This window comes from Cyanistes caeruleus, chromosome 7 (genome assembly GCF_971803275.1).
Source record: "Cyanistes caeruleus chromosome 7, bCyaCae1.hap1.1, whole genome shotgun sequence".
Lineage (NCBI taxonomy): Eukaryota > Metazoa > Chordata > Aves > Passeriformes > Paridae > Cyanistes > Cyanistes caeruleus.
The window spans coordinates 31,311,950-31,325,783 of NC_141707.1; the positions used below are offsets into that span (position 1 = coordinate 31,311,950).

The 13,834-nt window shown below is 40.0% G+C and overlaps 1 protein-coding gene across 12 annotated transcripts in view; it reads right to left on the minus strand.

Moving 5' to 3' along the window:
• The window catches only part of MYLK (myosin light chain kinase), a 194,924-nt gene that overhangs the window by 111,834 nt on the left and 69,256 nt on the right, over positions 1 to 13,834 (minus strand). For all 12 annotated transcript variants that reach the window (XM_086898152.1, XM_086898155.1, XM_086898164.1 and 9 more), the window contains 4 exons: positions 6,279 to 6,486; positions 4,647 to 4,695; positions 2,009 to 2,174; positions 187 to 352 (listed from right to left, as the gene is read on the minus strand). In XM_086898152.1, the coding sequence (XP_086754278.1) occupies positions 187 to 352; positions 2,009 to 2,174; positions 4,647 to 4,695; positions 6,279 to 6,486 (589 nt within the window). The remainder of the gene's footprint in view (positions 1 to 186; positions 353 to 2,008; positions 2,175 to 4,646; positions 4,696 to 6,278; positions 6,487 to 13,834) is intronic.

The window sequence follows — 13,834 nt, forward strand, 5'->3', positions numbered from 1 at the left end:
GTGTTTACAGCTGTAGCATGCTCCAAGGTACCACAGCATCATGTAATGAACAGAGGGAGAGAGAGAGAGAGAGAAGATACTGGGGAGAAGTGAATGTTTCTTGTTCCTATCGAGAACACAACCAGAGACATTTTAGCAGAATGTCTGTGGCTCATTTTTCTCTCTCCTGCAAACCCTTTGCTGTACCTTGAACGGTGAGCTCTGCAGACACTGATGCCTTCCCAGCGCTGTTCACCACAGTGCACGTGTAAATTCCTGAATCAGCAAGCTGAACGTTTTGGATCTCCAAGAACTGGATGCCTGTTCTCTCGTACATATTGAAACGTTCATTTTGCTGTAACTGAATATCACCCTGCAAACATCACAAGGCACCATGAGACAGTAGCTATTGCTAAGAGAAGGGGAGCAAGAATTTTTTAGTAAAACATTAGGTCAAAATGGCTTTCTCCTATCCTTTAGCCAAATTCCTCCTATGAATACTACTCATACGGTGTAAACAATAAATTGTGCCCAAAATTCTATAATTCACATCTTCAGGGGGCTTCCTTTTTCCTCTATTTTGTCACCTACTCATCTCAGTTTAGTTTTGGCCTTTCCCTGCTTATTATACCCAGATTCCTAGAAAAAAATCTTTTCATTGTATGCAGGCTCAAACCAGTTTTATGTTCCTGTTCATTCCAGGAAGTCAAATGCTTTTAAGCAAAAGCTTCCAATCTGGAGAGTAGTTCACTATCCCTCAAAAAACTACACTGGAGTTAAATCCAAAGATACAGCTTTGAGGCAGGAAGAAATGTGTGTAGTTCTGTGCTCTCTGTTACACAAACTAGATAATCACAATGACAATCTTTGCCTTTCAATTCTACAAACCAACTGACCAATACCTCATCTGTGTGCAAATCACTGTTTTTGCTTCAGCATCGGCCATTAAGAATGAGTGCCTTGCTATCAGACACCAGAGCTTCTCCCATCCTAAGAGTCAGGTATTTACAAACAGGCTTAATAGTTATGAAAAGTGCTATTTTAACTTGTTGATAAAGCTTTCCTGATGTAAGGAAGGTAGTCATCTATTGGTTCTACAGTAGCCAGATGTGGTCCAGCAGATATATAAGTTCATTTCCATGATACAGACGGTGATCATCAATAGCAAAATACATAATATAACCTCCAGGAAACTACAAAGAAGGTATGGAGAACCTGCACCAAAGTGCAGATCCAAACTGCTGGATTGGTAGTCCCTACTTCCCTCTCATTTACCAGACAGCCCTGAACAAAGAGAACTGGGTGACAAAGCCTGTTTTGCACAACAGAGCTGGAAAACCTGAGTGAGTGTGGTGGGACTGGAAGCAGGCTGTGGTGGAGCAGCTGCACTGCAGAGTCCCAGAGAGCCAGCAGGTCCCACAGCACCACGGCAGCTGGAAGGAGAGGCAGACTCCAGGTGGAGCCACCAGCTGGATTGAGATGTCAGTGAGCACTTCCACTGCAAGAGGCTGCCTGTGTTTGGGGACGTACCCTGACATTCTTGTACTACAAACAAGGATAAGCCTGGAATAAAGCAGACAATGACTTGGAAACATTTCTCTGTTCTCTGAGAAGTTTTCTGAGTGGTTATTTTTTTATTTCCCCCCCTAACCTGGAGATATCAAGAGAAAATAGAAGCACTGATAAGAGTTGTGGTTTTTTTCTCTTCACTATATATAAGACATTTGTCTGTTGAAGGGTGGAGGGGAGCAGGATGCCACCAGAGCAGTCATATATTTGGTCTTCCAAATTAAAGAAAGTAACCATAGTTCTCTAAAATACTGACAGCTTCAGTAAAAATTCCCCAATCAGTGTAAATAGCTAATTACCACCTGAAAGCTCTCTCCTTACAAACAAAAAAATGCGTTTGGAGATCTTGGGTATGCTCAAAGGAGACACTGGGACTTAAGACTTCAATGCACATTTCATCCTTTCAAGGTTACAAAATTTCAAAAGACAAGGAAAACAGAAACCTTTGGGGAAGTCATACCTTAAACCAAGTTACTTGAGGCTGAGGTCGTCCTGTTATTTTACATGAGAATTTGCCTGTTTGGCCTTCACGCACAACAACTCTGTTGGGTTTGGTAGCAAACTTGGGTGGACTTTCTCCCCAGATGCTTGGCCTCTGCTCCACAGATGGAACAGCAAGTCTTCCCCTGCAAAGGCAATTGACATTCTGGTTTTACAGAGAAGCTGGAAGCTGTTGTGGTTAGAGCACATGTCAGGAAGCATTTTAGACCTGTGGTCTGCCAACAAGGGTATATCATTTATGGCAACCCAGGCTGTAGTTGCATGGTATTTTTCTTGGCCGTGGAAGAAATAGAAATGCTGGTGATGACTGCTCTTGACTCCTCATGCAACTGAATCATGTTATGCTATGCACCCTCATCTGGCATACACAGCACAGATCTTGGGGACCATTTCTGTTGTTCATAAGCAGAGCTGGGCAAACCTAAAGATAGGAAACACTGTATGCATTCAGTTTTCCCCATTTTCTTTTTTTTAGTTGCCTCCTAAGGGTTTATTTGTACATACTTGTTGACCGTTCATAGGTTTTTATCATGTCATTTGCTTCATTCTTGAGTGCAATTGACACAGTAATTTCTGATTTATGAGTCAGCACCTTGGTTTTGCAACATTTCTGATATGTCCTGGTAAATATTTTTGGTCTGGGGAAAACTTTTATTTGTAACCTCATTTGCTACCATGTTTTCAAAGCAAATATGAAGAGGACACAAAACTGAAGTACACCTGTGCCAGGTAAATCACTGTTAAGTGTAAATGCCCAGCTCTACTTACATGGCTGGCACAGCTGGGAAATGACACACGGGATGAAACTAAAGTGGCATCAGTGACTGCAGTCCAAAACCGTGAACAGTTACACAACCATAAAACATAAAACATCAAGTGCATTATAGCATGAAAATAAACCAAAAAGGTGCAACTTCAGGTCTGTTAATGTCAAAGGGAACACACTCTTTGCTCTGAAGCCTTGGTACAACAAAGACACATTAGTAGATGGCAGATGGTGATTTCTTTTTTTTTTTTAACATTTAATTTCAAGCAAACTGAACCATTTTCAAGGCCTTCTATTCCAGATGTCCTTTTACCACATGCAAGTAAGACGTGTCAATACCTCACCATTTCTACCAGGTGTCAGATACTAACAGAGACCGCATCCCTTTAGTCCAAGGTGCTGCCAAGACAAGGTGGTTGCCATATGGGCAGCTTGAGGTTTCTAAGTAAGAGATGATACCATAATGAAAAGATTTACAAGGACAAGAGGACCAGAAAAAGTATTGAGAGAAGTGTGGTTGTAGCATGCTAAAATGAAAATTGCTTTATCATATAATTAAATATCTGATAGCTTTTAATGTCATCTCCCTCATACTACCACTAAAGAAGAACATAAATACTAAAGAAATCTTCTAGTAACCACCTCTAGCTGGTAAATCTGTACTTATATATCTATACATATCTAGCTGGCCTGCAGATTTACAGCTGGATCCTAGACATGAACAAATGGAAATGTATTATTTCTTGTCTTTTCCCCTCTCCTAACATGGAATTATTAATACTGAATAGGAGGAAAACACAGGAGCATGGAAAGTGAGGATAATAACTCTAACTCTGTGCAATGCAATGGATTAGGATGGTGCTTTGTAAAGTCTGACTATACAACAAAACTTAACAGAAACCTGAACTGTCCTTTCTTCTTTTATTTATCCTGTGTGTATGTCCATAGAATTTATCATGTAAAAGCCTTCCTGATTACTCTGTTTTACCTACCATTTTCACTGCTGTAATCTGTTAATTTTTAAATTAAAAATATATAAACAATGTCCTTATCAATGATGAAATGAAAACCTCCAGTTTTAACTATCTGTATTCTAATCACTGACATAATCAGAACATGTATTCTTGCCTACATCCAGAGAGACTCAGTGACAGAGATACAAGTCAGAGAAAATTCTACTTAAAATCAAACTATTTATAAAGAAATTAATTCAGCTGTTGGAAGAATTAGGCCTGAGGCTTTCAAAACAGTGACATTCACATAATTGTAAATGCTTACTGAAGTGCAGAAAGTACAAGCTGGCTTTTGTGTGCCAGCTTACATCACCCCATCAACCTGTTCTTGGTAAGTTACTCCAAACCAGAACAATTTCTTCTGGACTACAGTTTACACACTGTGTTACTTAGAAATATTTAAATTCTATGTGCCAGAATGCTGATTTCAGTTGCTTTTATTTCTCACTGATGACTCTTAAAGTAGTATTTGCTCTCTGGCTTTAAAAAAGAGACTGTCAGCTCATGGAAGTTGTGGGGAAGGATTCTTGAATATCAGAGAGCAGAGAAAAGGGTGCAAAATTACAGCAGAAGAGGGTGCAATATTTAGGTATCAGCAGGATGATCTGTTTTCAGCCCCATTAATTCCATCAATATTGTAGAGCAGTAGGTGTGCATCTTCCTGACTGCCTCAACCATTCTGCTCAGCCAGCTGCTCTCACAGTAGCTACTCTGCTTGGGGTAAATGGAGACTTTTACAAAGAGTAATTTTATTTGTTTTCCTACCAAAATATACTTAAGTGTCTGTTAAACAATATCCAAGCCAGTGGACTGCTTACCCAGAGGTTTTGGCACTGGATGGCAGGCTGTATTTCATCAAGGAGTTTCCTGTAAGCATAGGACAGAAAGACAGGAAGTCGAAAGTTTTGTCAAGCCCATTGGGAATTACAGATAATAAAGACTATGCAAAATACGCGTTTCTCCAGATTAGAAACACAAAGGAGGAATGCAACACCTGCAGTATAAGGTTATGTCATCTGTAGTTCAAAGTTAGGCTCTCCAATTTCAAAACCAAGCTTTGGCAGAGTTGCTGTCGAACCCCCGGCCTCAGCTCTAACAACGCTGAAGATTATTCACGAAAAAATACTTTTTTGAATGAAACACTGTCTAATTTCTACAGTGCAGCGGTACTTCAAATTAAGCCACCATGAGGTTTTCGGACGGTGAGAGAGGTGTTTCCTTGGCGGGGTTGTCAGGCCTGTGGCAGCCCAAAGAAGCCGCGCTGCCCATGGCACAGGAGATGCTGCGGGAGCCCAGCGCCACCTGCTGCACCGAGCCCAGCGGCTCCCGGAGCCGCAGCATCCAACCTGCAGCTCCGGGGCTCCGCACAAACACCTCTGCTACAGCCCCGCCACAGCCCGCATCCCTGCCTGACAGGACAGACAGACATGCAGATGGAAAGAACACATCATGTTGCAGTCACTCGTGTCAAGCAGCAGGCAGCCCCACGTGGTTATCTTTGAGGAGAACAGGGAAAAAAAAAATAAATCTGTGCTTTGCTACCTTGATGGATAAAGGGATTTTAGAACAAAGAGCATAAAATTATTCCAGTCTGAGAAATTCAGTCATTGGGTGGTGCCCCGAAGTTGTTTTGAGCTGCAGCAAAAACCAGGTCAGAAAAACTGACAGAAAAACCGCTTTAAAAAAATCCTCCACCTCCATGTAAATTGTTATTCATAAAGTTATTCCAACTTAAAGAAAGGGGAAAAATAAATACTTCAGACAATTTTTACAACAGAAGGCAGTAGCAATCATGTCAGATCTATGCATGAGTACTCAGAGTATATTACGAGTTTTTGACTCTGAATAAACCCAAATATTGATAGTTTCAGAACAGCTGCAGATTTTTTTCTTTTCATCAAGAATTCAATACAAAGTTGTGACCTGAGATGTTTTGATATTCAATAGATCTCTGATATGGCCAAATATTGCAAGAGGACAAGCAATACAATTTATTTCAATCCTTCACTGGCTTTGTGTCACTAAATTTTAAATTTGGCAGTTTGCAACTATCTAATATGCAGATGTGCTCTTAAGAATTCCTGGGTTTGATCCTGGCTGTTTCCTGTGTGACATTAAGCATGCAATTACAACCAGGCATGCAGCTTAGCTGTTTCTGTCCTGAGTGGTGACTTCCATGAAAATTACAAAGTTCAGAACAAAGTCTTTAAACCACGGACTTTTGTTACCTGCACATCATCACCCACACCTGAAACAGAACTCACACTTTATCTACTTGTAGACATGTAGCTCCCTGCACAATGTCTTAACCCGTGAAATGCAGTTAATGAAACTTACCCCCCAATCAATGAAAAGGCATGTGTGTACAGCTGTGATTTTAACCAGACTGTTTAGCACACCTTGTTCCTTAACCTACAATCACCAAAACAACAGTGTAAGAATGTTCTGACCTTCCACTGTCAGTTCCACGGTCACTTGACGAATCCCACCATCATTTGCAGCCTCACAGGTGTATTTGCCAGCATCTCCTTCCTGCACACCTTTGATGAGCAAGCTGAACACGCCCCGGATGCTGCGGTCCACGACATAATGGTCACCCTCTGGGACAGGATGCCCATTTCTGTACCATGTGATCTGTGGCTCAGGGTAGCCTCTGACCTGGAAAGACGTGAGAGAGAGTGGAGAAAGAAGGTAAACTTAACAGATGATGATACCAGGAAGAAATGTTGGACATTTAGCAAGGCAGTGGAAAATTCATGACACATATTTTTTAATATGTCTGTTAAAGACATATTCTTTGCAAGCCAAATGGCAGAAGATAATGAAATGAAAAACAACTCTTGGATAAGCCAAACTTAAAATCATAAGACTAGTCAGGCAGATAGATACTCATGCAGAAAAGTTTCCCATTAGGATGGTTTCTCTGCAAAAATACAGTGAGAGTGCCAATGAAAAATCCTGACACCTGGGTCTCTACTGCTCAAAAAAAAGGGCAGTAATGCTATTACACCTCTGAGTATGCAAGAGTGCAAGGCTATCAGACCAAATACTTCTAGCATGGTTGCCAGGGGTTTGGCTTATAATGTAAATCTGTATGCAGCCGTCTAGTTTTCAAATGTGCTAAGACATAGTAGCTCTTGACAATATGCAGGCAAAAAATGCAGACACATACCAAATTCTGTCTTGATCTTTAAAAGTAGAAGATAAGGAGCTGAAATTTGAGAAAGCATCATTAAGGGTTATTCTCGTGTTATGGGGGGAGAGGACTATAAGCACCTACACATAGTCACAAAAATGTACAGCTCAACTTAAAGAGACTTCTGGTCTACCCAAAAGAAAAAAAAAAATCAGCAAAATGAACCAGTCCTGCTCTTATTAAATAACAACCATACTGGTATATCTCTGCCTGCTGTGGCATTAGTGATGCCTTCAGATTTACAGGCAGATCCTCAGCTGGTGTAGTGAGAACTGAGTTACTGATCTACAATTGAGCTCTTGAAACTTGATGAGGATCTGTGACTTTCTTTTGCAAAAAAATGGGAAAAGCAGACATATACCAGTTTCCACCAAATAAAAAGCTGCTCAGACAAAGGTTTTTCCTCTGCTTTGTGAGAAATGCCATCCTCTTTGAGAGTCACTTTAGAATGTGTTAATTGTTAGCACGCTTGCCAAGTCATCATAACAACCTCAGATTGCAGTACTCCTTTCCTATCCCCCCTCTGACATGTCAGCTCTCCATCTCCTGACTCTTTGATCCTTTCCCTACAAGTCATGAAGTAACTGAGTGAATCAAGATGAGATGGAATGAGTAATAGTCATGGCTGTGTTTGCTCACTGGGAAAGAGGCAATATTGTCTTCTGAACTACGTATTAAAATTTGGCAACTGAGCAGGAAGTCCCTTCAACCTCCAGGTGAGCAAAGTATTAATGATCTGCCTTGAAGTGAAGAAGGCTTGGTTGTGGCTTGGGCAAATTCCTCCTTTCAATTTCCAGGTCTCATTTCAGCTGCTTTCTCTGACTTCACAGCACCTACTTTGCAAATTAGAATATTTAGCCAACCAACCTTGCCCATTCTTAGGCTCTCTTCTTTAAAAACCTTTCATTTTTAATTCAGCCCTCTCCTCACTCCAGATGGAGTTTCTCATCTGCTGCAGTTTAATTTACAGCTGTCAGATTTTTTTCTCTTTCCTTTAAATCTTGGGATATCAGTTGAGACAAATTAATTTTGCCAGTGATGTGGTGACCTCTTCTCCCTGGCACTACTTACTCAGTATTATGGACATTAACGCTTGCCAAGAGCTGAATATGCTGAATAACTGGAGAAACTTTCCACTTCTGTTATGATTTCTCAAATTCTTTTTGAGTCTGTCTAATTAAGAAAAAGCCATGTTCCATGAAGTACAAATAGTGGGATCCTGCACAATGGGGAGCTGATTTCTGTTTAAAAATGTCGCAGCATTTTTCTAAAGCTCTTTGTGGCCATGTCTTTTCCCAGGGCTTTCTGATAAACAGCAGCTCCTTCTCATCCCAGGCCCCTCACCCTACTCCAGCATGTTGATTTAGTGCTTACTCAGAGTGCAGGCTCCAAGGAATATCTTTCTCAGCACGTTTCATTTTCAGAAAAGGGGAGTTGTGAGGCAGCAATATGAGATTGTTACAATAATCTAACCACAGGTAGCTGATAATGTGCTCACTGTCACAGAAAGTGACTTGCACCAAATAACTGTTTCTCACTGTTTCATTAATTTGTCAATGGCCTTTTCATTTGAGATTAAAAAATCAACAGAGAGATTAAGTGATTTACCCAAAGCCAGAGAGTATATTAGAATGGAGTTACTAGTTCTCATTTTTGCTTCACTGGATATTAAGATTTACTTAAAATATTTGAGGCAGAATCGTTTTCACACTGATGCATCAAGTATCTACAGTACAGTAAAATGGAAGAGTAGCACTTCAATTGATGTGAAGACAGAAGCACCTTTTCAGTGGTTCTGTCTTCACATCCCAGCCTCTCTACCAGCATTAGTCCAGTCACATCTGTTTACAGCTGCTGAGATTCTGGGCTAAAAATGAAAGTCATCAATTACATGTCACCTAATATATTTATTGTTTTCTTCTGGTGATTTCATTGAATTGCTCAACCCAATCCCAAGCATTAACTTTCATCACTTGTAACAGGGAACAGTTGAGGTCAAAACAATGGGAAATACCCATCTTCCTTTTTGATTTTGTTTTACAATATTCTTAAGTCCCTCTTTGACCACACAAGGCCATTTTCAGTTGACCCTTCAAGGTCTGGGAGACCATCATGTATGTACTTCCAGTACCACATGGCTAAGGCTACATCAAGTATTTTTCCATTTCTTTGTGTCTTTATTTTATACTTGTTCTGTCTGTATTATTGTCTTCATCCACATCTCTACACTGAGTAAATGCCACATCAAAAATTACAGAAACAGACAATGAGCATTCCATTTCCTTTCAAAAGGTTGAGTCATCCCCTTCCCAAACTATGATTTTTTTTTCCCCTTTAATTTTTTGTCAAAAATGAAATAATGGGAAAGCAGAAGTTTACAGAATTGCTCTATTGCAAGGATTTATTTCAGGTTTGGGTTTGGAATGTGTTTCAAACTGAGCCAGCCCTCTCTGATATACATGGTCTTGCCATAAAAGTGTCAGGGACCCTTAAACAAATCACTGGTTACCAGATTTTGATCCTCATGGATCAATTCCAGAACTGCAGCAGGTTTTATATTCCTCCAAACCTTTCCAGAGCTCACTAAAAACATCTGCCTTGAATAAATCCACAGCAAAGAGAAATTTATCTGCTTATTTAATGCCCAGCAGCAGCATGCTATAACCCTTATTTACAGCTTGGCCTGTGGGAGTATTGCCAGTCCCAGTGAAGCTGCAGCTTCTCTTTACCTGCTCTACAACGATAATGAGAGCAAAACTGACAGCAAGCTGCAAACACGAGTTTTGAGGGTTTTTTCTGGATCCTTCAATTGCTTAGAGCCTTCCTGGAAAAGTCTGGCAAGGCAAAACAGTGCATCAACAGCAAGGGAAAAGAGCTGAGAGAGAACCTGTGGTGTGCAAAACTCCAGAGTTCAGGTTGTTCTGTGTCTGAGCAAATGCTATCGGAAAGGGATGGTGCTTGGTTCCCAAAGAAAAGGAAAAAATACAACAAATCCATGGAAGCTGTACACTAAAGGACAGTATTATTTCAGACAGAAAACGTGCCCCTACAAAGTATTCCCCACTGTCATAAACCGAAAGGCAGTCAGTGACGACCAACACCAAATAAATGCAGCAATCCTTTATCTTGTTCAAATACACAGGAAATATTTTCTAAACCTTGGTCTCTATTTATGCTCCATATAAGAGCTATTTATATACCAATTTAAAAAAAAATGTAGCTTTTCCTACTTAAACACAGCTGCAGTAGCAGTTTGAGGCAATGGGATGCACCCTTCTGGCTTATGCTTTTAACTTCAAATTTATATCCTGCTTTATAGTAACTGCTGCTGGCTCCAATGAGATCAGCAATGATCACAAACCCACAGCACCCAAAAAGAAGCATCCATAAGTTACAATAAACCAAAGTGTAAGTGTGAAACATCAATGGGGTATGTACTGTTATAGAGGTGTTCAGTGCTTGAGGTTAAGGAATAGATAATTGTCCTATTTTGCTGTTTAAGGTCACACAAGCAATGAGATCAGGAAGAAGGCAGCTATCAAAAGGATTTATTTGCCTGCTAAATCTCCCTGGATTACATCATATATAGACAGGCACATCAAAAGTCATACTAAGACTGGCAATGCTACAACTGTTAAGAAGTTGCTATTCAGAGTAACTCCCCTCATAGAGATGATTTCATATACTGAAATACTAATTCATTAATGACACTAAAATTCCTCTCAAGAGGAATCCTTCTCCCATGAAACCAGAATTTTAAAACATCCAGATTCTGTCAGCACACAGCATTCATTTGTGCTGCTATTTCTGTAGACTACCTTTGCCTCAATTGCCCAAAGTCCAGAATTTAAGACCTATGTGTATATAACTCTCAATCACTGAATGAAAGAATCAGGTTTTTTTGGGTGGCTCAATACATCTACAGGAAATTGATTCTGAATATACATTTGAAAGACAGAAATGTTATTTATTCACAAGCATGTAGTTTACTTAGCACATTCAGTTAGACTGTAGTGTCTGGAAGTAATAAAACAACAAAAACAAAGTTTGGGATGACCTGGTTACCACAAGTCATAAATGAAGATTGGCAGTAATAGGAAATGTTAAATGTTTTCTAATGCATATGGGTACCTGCAACATAGAAGAGAATAAGCTATTTCCCACATCCACAGTGGATTGGGCAAGCAGTAAACTTTCAAGAGAAATTGGCCAGTGGGTTGGTAGATGATGTCTGTCAGCAGTCACCTCCTTTAAAGGAACAGCAGGTGTTTTACTCATTTGGCTGCCTGTCTATCTTAACATTGAGGAATGCCAGAAATAGAGGAAAGCTTGAGAAGGCTTTGTAACCTATTCTCTGTTCCATGCCCATCTTCAGGCAGAAACCAGTAATTTCTGGGATCTACATCTCAGAAAAGGCCATAGAGATCAGAAACTGCAAAGGAATAAAAGGAGGATAGCCTCAGCCAGAGTTGTCAGATGTTACCACTGAGCTCCCAAAAGTGTTTTTGGCAGATCCTTAGAAGGATCTCATAAGAGAGAGATCACTAAGATCTCATAAGAAGACATCAAGGGAGATGTGGAGAACTACTCAGACTGTCTGATAAATTTTGACCTTTATTCTGCTGCCTGCAAACCTGGAAGAGCAAATACTCATTTCTAGCGGGGAGTAAACTGCTTGCATTTTTTGCGAAATTTAGAGCAATAAGCCATCAGATTGTATCAAGAAAGTACCAGAAGAAATTCCATTAAATAGCATTACACATTTTGCAAGGGTAATTATAATCAAAGAAGTAAACGTACAGGAAAAAAATGCTGTATAACACACTTGAAATGTGGTAGAGACTCGATAGTGTGCCTCTTCTTCCATTGTCTAGGTATCAGAAAAATAGAATATTATTTCTTTTATTACAAGTTACGTATTAGATGGGTTCATCTGAAGGTCACACAGTTGAAGGCTCTAACGCAGCCCCAAAAGATTAAATCCAAACAGTAACAGCTTTTCTGTGGATGTGGCTCATCCTAGGTCCTACAAATAAAGAGGTGTTTCCCATAGTCATCAGAGGGCCAGAACCCTCTATTTTACTTGAATCAAGAGCCAATGGGTTTTGGCCCTGGACCTTGATCAAAAGACTTGTGAAGGGAAGTTAGCAGAAGATGCTACACCATAACATAAACTCTGTCCATGTAGACAGAGCTGTGTTTCTCTCAAACTAGAGAAAAAAAGCTGCTTCTTGTTTTAATATTTCATACTGCTGTAAACTCTTCATTTCAGTCTTAGGAAAGAAGTATTGTAAAACTGTTGAGAATACAACATTAATGTTGTAACAACAGCCTACCTAATAGGTGCTACATTTTGATTTAGATTTAATTTTTACTGTTAGTGGAGGTGGGTGCCATGGTTCTGGCTAGTGCGGCTCTTTTTAAGTCTTGTAACAAAGCTTCTGTTAGGCACAAGCTGCAGTTTGCTTTAACAAATGAACAGCAGATGTTCTTGATAAAGGAAAGTGGACATGATACATTGTTAAGCTCCTTCTGAGACTTTAAACACACATAAACCATATCTCAAGAATAGTTTATCCCTTTTAAAAGGTTGCTTCTAAAACAGAGAACTTGCTTGGCAAGGTTAAACATGAAAATGTTAAATATTTGGAGACTCAGCTATGACATTGCAAACAAAACGAAAAACCAACCTCTTCCGCAGAACAGTCTAGAATCCACAGTTGTGTCATTAAAGCAAAAATGGAATACAGAGTAGGAGCAAACATGCTCACTTCAAAGCATTACCTGCTGTACATGCAAGAATATCTATCTGTAAACCTAGGATGTGTTTTATTTTCCTACTTTGCACTCACCAGCGCCAAATGGCATTTGATACTTGATAGTCCAAGCACCAAACACAGGATCCTTCTGCAGATGGCACCCCAAAAACTTTAGTTTTGACTCTTGAAAAGTAGTTCTGCATAGTCTGTTTATTCAGTATCACACTATTCAGCCCCTTTTTGCAGATTGCAAAGGTGCTGAACACTACACATACTACCACAGGTCTTTAGGGGAATCAGTTTCTATGATGCTCAGCAGGGAAAAATTTATGACCTATCCATGGAAGACATGGTCTGCTAACTGAAAAGCAGACAGCAGCTGCACATAATTTCTTCTTCAATCTTCTACATTTAATTTTATTTTTTTTTTAATTCAGTGCTGAAAGTTCCCGGAGGTGCACAGAGTATGGGCTTTGTGCTCAGTCACCAGAGTATAACTGTTTGAAAAAAGCATTGCTATCCCAGGGACCATAACCTCAACAAGTCCATTTGTTAGGCTTATATTTTTTTTCTGAAGGACTCAAGTGGAATTTCAGAGTAGCACTAGGTGTCAAGCTGCCTTGAGCTTATCCAAGTTCAAACATCAGCCCAAATATACACAGCTCTTAAGAGAATGTTAAAGCCCTATTTGTATCCTGGAATTAACCACATATTCAGGTGCTCTTTGTAAATCAGACTTTATTTAATTTGAAGAACAAGTTTAGCTGTATTGCTTTTAACTAACATTGTTACAGGAGTCTTCATGCAACAACAAAGTAACCTGAAACTAAACCTAAGCTGACTTTCAGTCAGCTGAAATGCAGAACTCTGCCATGTTGGATTCTACCCTTTCTGTACGGAGGATATGAAGGAGCACACTGCATGGTGGAACACGTCTGTGGAGCTGGGATGCCGATCAGCAACTGAATGGGGGCTGCAAACCTCTGCTACACTAATGGGGGCATCTTCTCACAGCTGTTGCTGTCTCAGTCTAGCAGAGCTTTTCTGATGC